The sequence below is a fragment of the Thermobia domestica genome, chromosome 9, assembly GCF_964235325.1.
Source record: "Thermobia domestica chromosome 9, izTheDome1.hap1.1, whole genome shotgun sequence".
NCBI lineage: Eukaryota > Metazoa > Arthropoda > Insecta > Zygentoma > Lepismatidae > Thermobia > Thermobia domestica.
In genome coordinates this window covers 280,299,437-280,314,296 of record NC_137462.1, presented here as the reverse complement: position 1 = coordinate 280,314,296, position 14,860 = coordinate 280,299,437, and the positions used below count along the sequence as shown (strand labels likewise).

The 14,860-nt window shown below is 35.2% G+C and overlaps 1 protein-coding gene across 6 annotated transcripts in view; it reads right to left on the bottom strand.

Annotated features, from left to right (window-relative positions):
• Nucleotides 1–8,282: 8,282 nt before the first annotated feature.
• Nucleotides 8,283–14,860, bottom strand: part of DAAM (disheveled-associated activator of morphogenesis-like protein) — a 254,175-nt gene continuing 247,597 nt past the window's right edge. For all 6 annotated transcript variants that reach the window (XM_081726067.1, XM_081726068.1, XM_081726069.1 and 3 more), the window contains one exon: nt 8,283–13,925. In XM_081726067.1, the coding sequence (XP_081582193.1) occupies nt 13,629–13,925 (297 nt within the window). In that variant the 3' untranslated portion in view covers nt 8,283–13,628. The remainder of the gene's footprint in view (nt 13,926–14,860) is intronic.

Genomic DNA, 14,860 nt, shown 5'->3' with positions numbered 1-14,860 from the left:
AGAGGAGGCCCTCAAAAATTTAGAGGGGCCCAGCCCCCCCCTAGACCCCCCTTGAATACGGGCCTGTCCTCAGAGCACGAAAAACACTACGCCGAAGTTCCGAGTTAATTAAATTCTCCAGACCAGGTATATCGCGCTCTTGATCTGTTTTAACTTTGGAACATGAAGTGCGTATGTGTGTGTGAGAGAGAGGCAGTAGTGAAAGATGCAAAGACAGGATAGGAAAACGTCAAGAAAGAGGGAGAGTCAGGGGGACGAATATAAATATGAAACATACTTATCGTTGCAGTGTATGATGTAGAACGCACACACTGTTTACTCAAATTATCGCCAGTGATGCTTTTAAGTTCTCCATCAGAAGATGAATCTCTGTTTGCAGCCATTTTTATGCGAAACAATCATACTACCAGAAGGGGAATCGAACCGAGATTTTCCATTTGGAAGTCTAGCACGCTACCACTACACCACCGATTGCTTTAACCAAACTTTGTTTAACAAATGGTGTAGTGTTTCCTTCTGAGAACGATAACCGAAAAGTGTATACTACAGATCAATGATGTCTTTGGAATGTCCTGGTAATTCCTTTGCCCTTTCCCAACCAACATTCGTAAATCGTCTCGATCATGATACAGGTGTTTGCGTCCACATTCTTCTCTCGAATTCAAAATAGGGCCCCTTGAAATTTGGCTTTTTCATTATTTTCGACAGCACTAACTATGCACTTTTCGCCATAAGTCCATATGAACTTTTTCTCTTATTTTATTTATTTATTTTATTTATTGAACAAATTCCCAGATACAGCATAACTTTGCCATTTTACACAGGGACATGCTAACAAAAGAAAGAAAAAAAACAAGATAACAATAACAACAACATAGAAAAAAGAGTGTAAGAGTAAAACTATTCCGTCAAAGCTCGTTTAATTGCTCTTTCAAACACTGGGTAGCTCGAAAATATGTCCACATCAGTTGTTACTTGATTATAACAGTTTGGTATTCTATAAAAAAGAGATCTCTGTATAACAGCCAACCTAGGACGGGCAAGATGGAATAGGTGGGTATTCCGGGTGATGCGGGAAGGGACACGTAAGGATAATTCCTGAAGTAATATTTCCGATCTTAAGTTTCCATTAACTATTTTATGTAGATATTTCAGGTCAGAGATAGTTCTGCGTACTTCAGGAGTCTGAATATTAAGATGTCGCAAGAGTTCCTTCTTAGATAATATTCGAAGTGCAGGAACACGAAAACGGACTATAGCGATGAAGAAATTGAGAACAGAATCAAGTCTGGAGAGATGTGTAGGTGCTGCCATGGCCCATATGGGAGAGCAGTATTCGATCTTGGGCGCTATTAATGTCTTATAAAAAGTTGCTAGTGAAGAAACAGTGCGTAGTTCGGTGAATCGATAAAGAAGTCCCAACATGCGCATTGAATTCTTTAGTATTGAGGAGATGTGGTCAGAGAATGTGAGTTTTGAATCAAAGATGACACCAAGATCATTATGACTAGCAGAATGTGTGATAGGGGAATCGTTGATATGGTATGTGGAGGGAACAGGAGACTTTTTCAAAGTAATAGTAATACTGTCACATTTCTTACTGTTGAGTTTCAAGTGCCACATTTCACACCAGCCTGTAAGGTAATTTATGTCTTCCTGTAGAGCAGTTGTGTCATGGAGACACGATATTTCTCTGTATAACTTACAATCGTCACAATGTGAGGAATCACCTCTTACAGTTTGCCGGTATAGTTTATTAACACTCTGTACACACACACACACACACATATATATATATATATATATATATATATATATATATATATATATATATATATATATATATATATATATATATATATATATATATATATATAGTGTTTCAAAATACCACTGACAACGTTTGAGAGGTGATTCCTGACACCAAGATAAGGCGAAAAGTATAGACCAATCTTGGTGCACAAATATTTTCTTTCGGAGTTATAGGCTGCCGAAAACATGAAGAAATGGAGTTTAAAGGTTTATAGCGCCACGCAAGCAAATTTCAGGACGTGCAAGACTGTCTGCAATGGGTGCCTCCCTTCTATGCTCAATTCTGCAAACAACTTGTAGCTAACAAGAACTTACGCCTCTCTTGATGATTCCGCTTATATATTCATTTCAGCTAATGTTGCAGTGTATTTTCATTCACGTAAAACATGACAACCGACACTTTGAATGCTGATACTTCTTTTTTTTAAAAAAACTTCAGAATCGATACTATACCGACATAATTCAGAGCACAGTATTGTTTAAAAAAAACAAAGTACAATACCAACAATTAATAAATTTGTATTTGTGTGTAATATTTTCACTGTTTTCAGTACAGCTTTTCACAAAATTTTGTTTCCGTTTATCTCGATTTCAACCCTTTGTGGGTTATCACCTTTTACTGCCGAACCGCTCAATTAATAATATCATCGATTCTTTACCAAATCTGTGAGTTCCTGAAGACGACAACTACAGATTGTGGTAAACTTAGCTCCGAACTACTACGTTAAAATTAAGGCCCCTTCGAGGTTTTAATGCGGGCTCACGCTGACTGTAAAAGAACGGCAGAACTATTTAATTCGGGTAATTCAGAGCCCCTCTCCGCTGTTTCATTATTTCTTTATTTATGTCCTTTCTTTACCCATCATATATATGAAGTGAGAGAGAGAAATAGAAGAGAGTAGGGATAGAAGAGTTTACTTTTACATGTAGTAACACCCACAGTTATCCTTCCCTCTCTCTCTCTATTTTACATATAAGCAAATAAACACATCGAGCTAAAGACAACTGACAAAATCTAGGAAGGAAGAATGTGAAGGAGAATAAAAATCAGTAGATTAACCATGGATTCGGCAATATGGTAATACGGTCAGATTAGTAATTTACGATCTCGTGGTCATTTTCATGTGTCTACCGAAGTGGAAGAAACGACATTTGTAACCTAAGCACGGTTAGACCTACTAAGGACATCTAGACAGCTAAGGGAAGCTTCCAACTTTCCTGATAGTACGCAGACAGCACTCCTAAGGCTTTGTCACGCTGGGTTACCTGATCGTGTTGCTGCTGCGAAGGAAAAACTCTTAGGCGAAAACAAAATTTACCGTCTCGGTCTCGCATTTGCACATGCGAATGCGGATCGCAACTGGGAAAACAGTTTTCTCAGATCAATCCATATTACATCGAATGAGGGGTGCCGATATGACCCGGGATATGTGGTTGCCTGCAATTGCAGTGGTCCTGTATCTATTTCATGTTTGCTTTGGCTTTCCAGTCGCAGTGCAGGACAGCTTCAAAGAATTGAAAAGCATTTAGACAATACGCAGTACTTACACATGATGAGTAAAATTATGATGCTATCAATACGAGTATTTCAGCCTCATTGTGTCATTTAGCCCTTAATATATACTTTCCATGTGATTCAGGAATTCTTTGCAAAGCAGTCTGAGATTGATTTAATTGACTGACCGCCTCGTGAAGCAGACCTCAATCCCATGGAAAATATGCGGACAGAGGTAAAGCGAAACTCTAAGGTACAGTTCGCCAGATTCAGATTAGCCAAGAACTCAGGATGACCTGTGGGGCCTTGCTTCTGAAGCATGGGTGGAGGTATGGGTAAGGAATAGATTTATCGGTCATCTAATAGATTCCAGTCCCAAAAGAATGGAACGCGGAATAAATTCAGAAGGGTCTTTGACACAATATTAGTGTCCCCACTCCAATTCCCAAAACAGCCCTTTTTGGGGTTACCTAAACTTTCCTGAAAATGTTTATCAAAGCAAGCACTTCTTGTGTTATATTTTTGTGTAATTCTACTTAAAAAAAGTCCCTGTTGGATTTAAACTCAAGACCCGACGATGAGGAATCCGGCGCTCTACTAGTTAGCTAACATGAACACACATACAAAATCATTCTGAAGAAACATGACTTCTAATTTCCGGTGTTTGATGACAATGGCACTCATATCCGTCGAAAATGTTGCCGCTCTTGCGTGTGGTTTAGCGTATGACCACATCTAAAAATCTCCACACACACACCATCCGTTAGCTAGAAAATGCCGCATATAGCAGGCGACATCAGCAATGTCATTCACAGAGATTTACGCCTTAGGGTCGTTCGCAAGAGCAGGTTGTACGCCCTGAAACTATACCATGTGGCTGAGCGAAATAGAAACTGCATAAGACTGAGGAATGTGATCTCGTGGGTAAGCGGTAAAAGTTTTGTTGTTATCGTTGATGAGGCCTGGATTTACCTCACCGACTGTAGTACAGTTCGTGCCCTTACATGCAGTGTTTCCCGAAAGGGTACATAATTGTGGCAAGGGCAAAACTTCGTCTCCGAAGGATGGAGCGAAATGTCAAAATCAACGTTGCCTACTACCCTGACTCATGTCTTGGCTGAAATGAACCAGCATGAAATCACAGTATTATAGGGATAAGGCGTGAACTAGGTTGAACGGCACTAGGACAAGGCATCCAGACACACGGTGGAAACATTGCTGGAATTCTATCACCGTATGGAACAGGAGACTAGAACTGCAGCAATTCCCTTCTCTGACATCCCTGTTAAGAATCCAGAAGCCACCACATAGGCCATCGTGCTTTCGGACTCCTCAAGAAATGTCGAGTTCGCACCATCTCCGGGCAGTAGAAAACCAGTAAAGAGGAGTGGAATGCAATACCCATGGTCCAGCTGCAACGCAGTTTCCTGCAATGGAAACTTCGATGCCGGGCAATAGTCATTAGAAGTGACCTGCAGTTTGAACACAGCTGGTGATGGAAACACGGGATTTGCTAGGTAAGAGTCAGTCAAATTCGGCTTAATGTAACTGAATCAACCTCTGTATATTTGGCAGGTAGTGCAACGAAGCAAACATTTGAACGCATCAGGATGGTACGGATTCCATCTTAAACTGTAGGTCTACATCCTATAAGCTCGGTGTTCGAAATGGACGCTCAACTCAGAACCCCTACCTAATAACAGAAACCCTAGGCCAACATTTTATGCCACTCCTATTATCCTTATTATCTGCCCATCACACTTTTATTAATGCAATTAATTTGTAGAAAAAATGCGTTTTGTAGGGCTACGAGGGAGGATCAGAAACTAAGGTTACAATGCCAATATTTCTGGAGTTTCATGTTATAGAGAAATGAAGAGTGTTCGGTAATTTTAATACATGGACTTGGCAACTGTGCAGTTTCAGCCACTCGCCACCTACGGCGTTAGTTGTAGCTTAACACAAATGGAGACTCGTTTGAAAAACTAATCTCGCCAAGAAATACCATCAAGTTATTCAATTTCTGTAGTCGAAACATGTAACTATTGCTGAAATTCACTGGCAGTTGGTAGAGGTTTAGGGACATACTTTAATGTCTCGTCAGCATGTCACAGAATAGTGTCGAAAGTTTGCGGCTGGTAAAGAAAGCTGTTGAAGCAGTTTCGCGGAACATCATCGACCACCTTCCCTACAGCCCGAACTTCGCTCCACGCAATTTTCACCTGTTCTCGCACCTAGGACTTGAAGGAGCACGTAGGAGACCGTCGCTTCGCTTCAGACGAGGAGGTGAAACACTTTGTGACAACATGGCTGAACACGCAAGGACAGGATTTCTATCAGGAGGGAATCTTCAAACTCATCCGACGATGCGACAAGTGCCTCAACCGATATGGAGAGACTATGACGAAAAATAACCTAATGTATGTATACTATCTGTTGGCTGTATTGGTTGTATGAAATAATATATACATATTTCCAGAGCCGTTCCGTTGAAAATCGGCGCCCCCATACATATATTCCAAGTAATTTTTCCTATCTTTTTTTCCTTTTCTCCCGAATTTTTCGTCCCCTTACTTCGGCGCCCGGGCCGACCCCCCCCCCCCCCCCACGGCACGGCCCTGTATGTTTAACTGCAGGCTTTGTAACCTTACTTTCTGATTACTCCTCATACTTCAGTTCATAGACTATTCAGTGCAAAATAATTCCTGAATACTACAATGCTTAGCCATTTCACTGTCAGATTTTTATAGCCACACATTTCCAGTAAGATAATCTAGAATCCTCGAGGTTCCACGAAGTAACCAAAACAATTTGCTCACACTTTCTAGCATACATTTTCTTTACTGTTAAGTGACCAAGATATCAGCGATATAATAACATCATATTCGCTATTTGTTAACCGCCCTGCTTTCAATAATGGGCTACAATTGCAATGTTTAAGAACAATAATTAGTAGGTAGAAATAAACTTTTTCGAAATATGATGTATCTCACAAATAAATATATAATTTTATAATTTATTTCAAAAGAGTTGAATAAATATTGACCACAAAATAAACTAGGAGATTATAGTCAAATTTTAACGTACTTCTGCGTACTTTGTTAACTTAAAATTAGTATATGCTGACCTGTGAAAAAATATTAGGTAGGCATACGTACAGTGTACCTGCCATTACATCATGGTTTCATTTAATTTTATATCTTTCTTATCAATACTTCATAAGAATCACCCAAGTTGTTAAAAGTCCGAGCAAAAAGTATCTATGGAAGGGGGAGGGAAAGAGACATCTTTATGACAAATCAAGAAGATTGGTAGGGCCTTCCTATTTCAAGTATGTCCTTGCTGGCCCTGTTGTCGATATATGTTTTTTCCGTACCTCCGTCAGAAAAGGAGGGACAAGTTGCTGTCGCCGAAGTCTTTCTATAGTTGGATGCGGACAGGGTTGCCATTCCGAATTATTTCCCGGGCTTCGCCGTGCACTGTCTTGTTAGCCATTCTAAGTAGCATACGATCTTCACTTGTCAAGATCAAACGACTGACAAATTGCCAACGCAGCCGAGGTCATTCACTTCTTCCCCCAAAATAAAGGGAAAGTTTTCTCCGTAAGAGGGCAGCGAAGGTGGGACCGAAATTTGTTTTACATATTTTCCGAGGGCACACTTGAAAAAGAAAGGCTTTAACCTAATTATACTTCGAAATCAATATCGTTCTAAGAACAAATTTTAAAAGGTTCCTTTTAAAAATAAAGGTGTGCTTAAAAAAAGAAAAGATTTAAAAAGAAGGTTTCCATGTATTTACATATAGAACTACATAATATATCAATATGATATTACAAACATACAAACGTGGATTATAATATTACACAATGACTCTGTACAAATGCTTAAGAAAACTCGAGATATATTTTCTTATGGAAAAAGGTCTACTTTTTTGAAAGATTATCTGATTTAATGTCATGAAAAAATTTATGTTATTTAAACATAACTTTGTAACTAGCTGTAACGTAATAATAACAAATGTAATATGGCAAGTCAAATAACATAAATTAAGATACAATGAGAAAAGAAAGAATTATTATATAATTATTATCCAGTATTTCAATCCTTGGTTACTCTTCATTTATCAGAATCCTATTAAGATCTTCTGCACTAACCTTTATATTTGCTAGGGAAACAAATGGCGACACACAACTAATACTTCTTTTAAAAATTGGGATATATCACCATTTTATTATTTTACTAATATTATTATTTTGCCTTACTTTTCTTGCTTTTTATACCGTATTTTACGTGAGTACATCATTTTTGCATAAGAGCCTGCCTTACTAAAAATAATACAAAATTTACCATTTTTCGTTTGCTTGTTTATCTACAAGTGAAAAAAGATAATGAAATACAATTTACCACCATCATAGATAATGTTATTCTACAACAGAAAATATGAACCTCAAAAATTTTCAGTGTTGCCAGTGTTCCCCCGAAATCTAAGTTAAGGCAGCGACTAGAGAAAAGAATTCAACTGCATTTGATTATGTATCATGTTGTCTTAGAATCCTGTGAACAATTTTTTAAATAACATTATTATTTAATTTTAATAACTGTATGTTAAAACTATTTTGTTTATTACAAACTAAATACAACTATTATTTAAAAAGTCATGTTGTCTTGGAATCCTGTGAACAACTTTTTAAATAACATTATTATTTAATTTTAATAACTGTATGTTAAAACTATTTTGTTTATTACAAACTAAATACAACTATTATTTAAAAAGTACTTCACAGGATTCCAAGACAACATGATACGTAATCAAATGCAGTTGAGTTCGTTCTTCTTGTCTTTGCCTTAGCTTAGATTTTGGGAGAACTGTTATTCTGGCAATACTGTAATTTCTATGTAATTTCTATGGATGAAAACTTTTAAGGTTCATATTTTGTGTTGTAGAATAACATTATCTAAGATTGTAGTAAATTGCACTTCATTATCTCCTTTCACTTGTGGATAAACAAGCAAAAGAAAAATGGTAAATTTTAATTATGATCTTTGCCACTCAATGTCTATCAGTGCTTTCTCATTCCTCTTGGAATAATTTCTTCTGGACTGATGTACCTTCTTTGACTTACGCTCTTGAAACTGTTCTGGTAAAACTTTTTAATTTATTTATTAGACGCCAACATATGACTACTAATTGCTCTATTGTTGCTTTCTTTTTCATCTTTCATGCCTAAATAAATCTTATGAAAATAATCACAAGATGTTGCAACAAACTGTGTCTCATTTTTGTTACTCAAGTCTCTCTCTGCAGGAGAACAACCATTTTTCATCTTACGTTTTATAATCCCAAAAATGTATTTATTAATTGTTAATCGAAACAAATTTTTTATCATTACTGAACCTATATACTGACATAAAGACAGAATTGCTTGCAAAGGACTCCATTTCGATTTCAGATTACAGTATGTAATTGAAAATATAATGTCTAGTGTTTGTTCCAGAGTAAATTACGAGTAACACCTAAACACAAAACATTACATTTTAAATTAGTATATGCATAGTAGTAAACAGTTTCTGGTATACCTCTAAAAAATTATAATGACAAACTTAAACTTCAATACAAGTATTTGATCCATGTGTTACATACACAGGAAATGACAATGTTCTTTACTAGTGTTTATATATTCCCGAGTAACAGAGGAAAAAAAGGTTCATTTGGAAACCTTCAAGGTGCTTCAGTACAAGAAACAGGATTATGCAAAAATTAATGGAACGGACTCTTGTTAATTTTGTAGCCATCGTCATTACTTTCTACTAGATGCAAGTGCCATACTGAGTTCATTGTTGCCAGAGAATAAGTTATTTTATCTCTGCAGGTTATGTGATAATCTATCTAGTCTCTAGTAAATCTTTCCATTTTACCTCATAATAAAACCTTTCTAAATTTAGTTTATATTATTTGGTCAAAATAAAGCAATGTTTCGTGGTTTATCTTTCTCTTTCCACCATCTAGTAGAATTCTTGTTTTCTGTGTAAAAGTGTTTTGCTATATCGATGATTAGATATTATTTATTTACTTATTTTTTGGTCCCTTATGTATTTTTCATTGTTCATTTTGTTTAGCCACTCTAAATGCATATTTAGACATCACAATATGTTTAGACATTCCAACTTGTTTACAGAAACATTAAGCACAATGATGGTTCAGTAAAGAAGTATTCACCTTGGTATAGAGTCACACTTTGACTGCAGAACATACTTTCTAATAGTATTAGTAAGTCTGAGTTTCGTCCCGTTTCTTCCGATATTTTCAATTTTTTAGAAACATTTATTATCTGCTTCTTTAGCCTAGTAGATAAACTGTGGACACAGTAAAAATTTCTGTTTAGCACAAGAAGATTTCCAAACAACAACTTTCTTTCATTTTATTTATTTTCTTCAGGGGCACGATAGATCTAGTAAGTATCTTTGTCAAATACAAATAACTGTTCCAAATATCGAGTTGCAAGATACAAGTAAATATTGACAATACATGCCCTACAATCCTCTGGCAATGTGAGTTAGACTTAATTCTTTTGCTTAAGAAGTAATAAATATGACAAGATATACTCTTGCATAACAACTGGCTACACTACTTTAACAGCTGACGATCTGATTTAGCACAAGATACAACTTTTTTCAGTATTTGAAACAACTTGTTTTGCTATATACACAAATGAAATTATATTTTGCTTATGTTGATATACAACAACAAACATTTCCTTAATAGCTACGTACCACAGTTGACATTCAGTAATTTACAACACTATTCACAGGGTAATTTTTTACGACATTTTTATGTACAAATATATGTATGAAAAGTAATATCGACAGAAATCATTAGAAATGCTCGTACAAACAAAATTATAGAGAAAAAACAAACAACTTGTCTATAAATTTATAAAACTGTGTAAAAAAGTGAAAAACGCAGTGAATTTTTCGAGATACAAACGTCAGTCACAGGAAATCAATAAATATTTGATTTCCCCGTATATTTATTTTTTTTATTTATTTATTACATTTTATACAATTTTGCTAGGCGTAATACCTAAATTTCAACTTTCACTTTAACAATTTGAAACTACTGTACTTATAGTACAAAAATGATGTAAAGGAGATGCATGGGAATTGTCAAAAGCTTCGAAGTTTTCATCCAAATTTTGACAAGTCTTTAAGACTATATGAAAGTTTCTCTTGCTCATTTATTCATAAAATTCAGATATAATGTTTTAAAACCTCCTTGTACTTTCAAGTCATGAAATATCAAATATCACAGGTTAAAATCAGAGTAATAATGATAATAATAATACATTTTAAAAATCGATTACAAATATCAGTCTTGCACATGGAGAATACTTAAGATTTCTATCGATGTTTCTTCACGTATTTCCAACACGAATATACAGTAAAACATGTTAATTGCGGACTTTTAATTTGTCGATTTTACTCTCACCATTTTAAGTTAGGCATTGTCTACGATTACAGGTGTGATTTTCTTGCTCAGTAGTAGTTCTACTACTAGTTGAGACTTGTTCAAGTCTAAAAATTGTTTCTTCAAATCACCAATTGATCTTTAAATATACTAGCTGCATACAGCAATGGCACAGATTCTTTGTCCGAAGGATAAAATTAGTATAAGATAGTGTTTTAAGAGATTTTAGGGGCAATACAGTTTGGAGATCTACATTGCTTTATCATCTTGTTCTTCATGGAAATATACATAATATTGAATAACGAAACAGAATAAACTACTTTTTTTTTAGTCCATGGTGACGGTTTTGCACCAGAAATGTATTTTTCTATCCATGGTGACGTTATGAGCCAGAAAGGTATTTTTTCTATCCATGGTGACGGTTATGAGCCAGAAAGGTATTTTCTATCCATGCTGACAGTTATGAGTCTGAAAGGTATTTTTGTATCCATTGTGACGGTTATGAGCCAGAAAGGTATTTTTCTATCCATGGTAACGGTTATGAGTCAGAAAAGAAGTAATTATTAATAATATTGCAAAAGCTCGAATCTTGTTTTGTTTTGTGTACTTACTCGTCGAAGTTTCGCTCCATCGTGATAATAAAAAAGGGAGGCATAAAAAACAAAAATAAGAGCAAGAAAGAAAGGATTGGAAAACATTAAAGATATTTTTGTTTGTTTGTTTCCGAATATCTACTTTTCTGTTAAAATTTAGCCTACAAGAAATTATTTATATTATTCTTAAAAGCAATGGGAGAATTAAGGGGGGGGGAGTAAACTAATTTATGTCTCTCGTTTCAAAGAAAAGAAAAAAAACTGTCATATTCTTATACTTACAGGTTTAAACGTTCTGCCAAAAAAATAAACATCCAAAAAGGGGTATGCAGAGCAAGAAAGTTTTTTTTTTTTTTTTTTTTAAGTACTTTATTATATCTACAATACTTGTAGAATAAGCGAAACAAAAATTCAAGGAGTTACAGGTGTACGGTCGAAATTTTCCAAGGTTAGTTTCAATTTAGCTCAACACACCAATCTGTGCCGTAGTCAACTCAAACGGGAGTAGCCAATGAACACATAAGAAAACTTTCTGAGGACATAGTAACTTGTCTAGCTGTTTGTTCTGAAAACTCATACTGACGACATTGAACATTTTCCCTTTCTACTTTTGTCATCGACATAGTGCTTTCAGTAACCGTAAGCAACACTGACAGTGCTGTACGAAACATTAAAAGCAATACGCCATACAATGTTAACACTTGAGTGCTAGAGGGAGAAGTTGCGCTTTTTCTGCGAGTACTGAAGAATCGAATTACCTATAACGAAGGCGAGATGAGGCAAAACATAATTCAGTGTAGCCTCAGAGATTTATGTCGCAATCTATGTTGCTGTAGGTTTTTTTTCTTCCTTTTCTTAATTTTTGTATTTGCACGCATACATGAAAATAATTTTCTTGGTTCCTCTGAACCATTACCAATGCTATGTATCTTGACAGTTTTCCACATCATAGTGACTTGATTTCTATTCAAAAACTTGCATTTATTCATTTTATACAAACTTTCATGAACATAGTGCGATGTGTATAGGACAAGAAGTCCTAGGATGTAATTATGCAAGAAAAAATTGGAGTTTCTTGCAACTTAAAGCTTAATAAATGCCACATTACACAGGTACATATTAATCTGTCGAATGCTTGTGTGAACCTTAATTTGGTCAAGGATGCGTAGGTGTAAGTTTGTATAACATGGGTGCAAAATTAACACATGTGCAGCATTCTTTGAAATTTTAAATATATTCCAAAAAATGCTTTTGTTGTGCTTCGGGTACTTTAAAAAGGATTTCGTGTTTTAGTAACTAGAGAAGTCATTCGGAGTATAGGAAGTTGTCTATTGAAGCGGATAGTTGACTTACCTATTCTCAATAAAACGTTTTCGAACATTGCCTGCAATTTTCAAAAGAAAAAATCTATGTCACAAAATGACAGCACAGATTGTAAGCTGTAAACTTAAATTGAAAGTATTTGCGTAAAACGTGCAAAAATACAAATGTTTATTGCGGGCGAGCAAAGTTGAAGTACGTAGAAAATATGAAAGAAAAATAGTTTTGAGACACACATTTAGCAAATTTTCGCTTAATTGCACAACACAGTCCATGTAACTATCTTGATTTTTATTTTTGCAACAAGTACTATGTTTAAGTAAATAGTATGCGAAGAAATGCGCTATGATGATTATTTCAATAGCATCGTGACACAAGTGTCATTGTTATTATCATGTAAATTTATACTATTAGAAATATTTGATCAACACATATTGTAGCTCTTACAGTGTTATGAATCATTTACGAATAACGGGATTATGCAAGAAGCAATGATATATGTAAATCCTCAATTGCTTCCAAGCGTATTACATCATGAAAGTTTGAAAGTTCTCTTAACTACTGAAACCAATGGTCACAAATAAAGTCATGTTTTACTGTATATTAACATTTTTTTTTTTTTTTTTTTTTTTTTTTTACCGAACACGTTTCACCATAACATGCTTTGTTTAATTGATAATATATTCGAAGTGCACGTCGTGAAATCAAAAATAATTAAAAGAGAAACAAAAGTATTATAGAATGCGTGATTCAGGTTTCTAGAACAATATTTATACAGGTCGTGACGGCATTATGACGCTTTGTACTTTTTTTTTCTTTTATTAATTTTTATTAGAGAAAAATTTCTCAAACTAGAAAAACAAATTTATGAAAATTTAATCCAAGAAAGAAAACAACAAACGAAGTTTCTTGGAACAAAAAAAATGTATATATATACATTCAATCTATTGGACAATTTTAGCATTATGCAATACTCTCTCCCTACTTTCTTCTCGATTTAAGCTATTCACTTGTGGAGGTGAATTCCCATTGGTTGCTCGTTTTCTACTGCGTTTGAATTTCGCCATATCTTCTCCAAATACATCTCCAGTTCTCAACGCAGAAATTAAATCATCGAATTCTCCCTTAGCGTCTCCGTCTGTTAAACAATTGTTTAACCCGTTTTTCAAACCTAAATTATTCCCCATTTTGCTCAAAATACTTTCTCTGCTGTGTTTTCTTTCCATCGTCCTCTTCTTCAACTGAAAACAACAGAAAACTGGTTAATACGCAATCGACAAATTACAATAAATGAATCTACGGAAAAAAAAGGTAGAATTCCTATATGACATTAAGTCTTCAACTACAGCCTTTATCTATTATATGCCATTAAGCCTGTTAATACCTGGGACATCTTAGTTTCTCAGTGCATTGATTTATACAGGGTGTTTCAAAACAACACCGACAACGTTTGGGAGGTGATTCCTGACACACCAGGATAAGACGAAAAGTATAGTCCAATCTGGGTGCACAAATGCTTCCTTTCTAAGGCTGCCGAAAACACGAAAAAATGAATTTTAAAGGTCCATAAGCTCCAATACTATCGTAGTCGGATCAAGATTTCACTTAGAAACTAATATGGGCGCTATCCAAAAGTACATGTTTCAGAATCCTAAGGTACTCACGCAACAATTTTTGTAGAGGGAGTTTGGCTACGGGCATATAATTTGTAGTGCTCACTAACTGCCTCTATAAAAATTGTTGCGGAAGTTCCACAGGATTCTGAAGCTTGGATACTTGGATAGGGCACATACTAGTTCCTAAGTGAAGTCATGACCCGACAACGGTAGGTCCTATAGTTTTGAAGATATAGGCCTCTGAAGTTCATTTTTTCATGTTTTCGGCAGCCTGAAACTCCGAAAGGAAGCATTTGTGCAACCAGGTTAGTCTATACTTTTTGTCTTATCTTGGTGTCAGGAATTATCCTCAAACGTTGTCGCTGTTGTTTTGAAACACCCTGTATAAGTAGGTATACCCCATATGAATTCATTCTTTTTCTTTGAAATGAAGGGGGGTTTAATAGTTGAGTTTATAATGTTCTTCCTTAAAAGATTTAAACGTCCATTTTGTGAAAATTATACTTTTTATATACGTGTTTCAAAATGAATATCGGGAATTTAAGACTTTGCAGTATTTA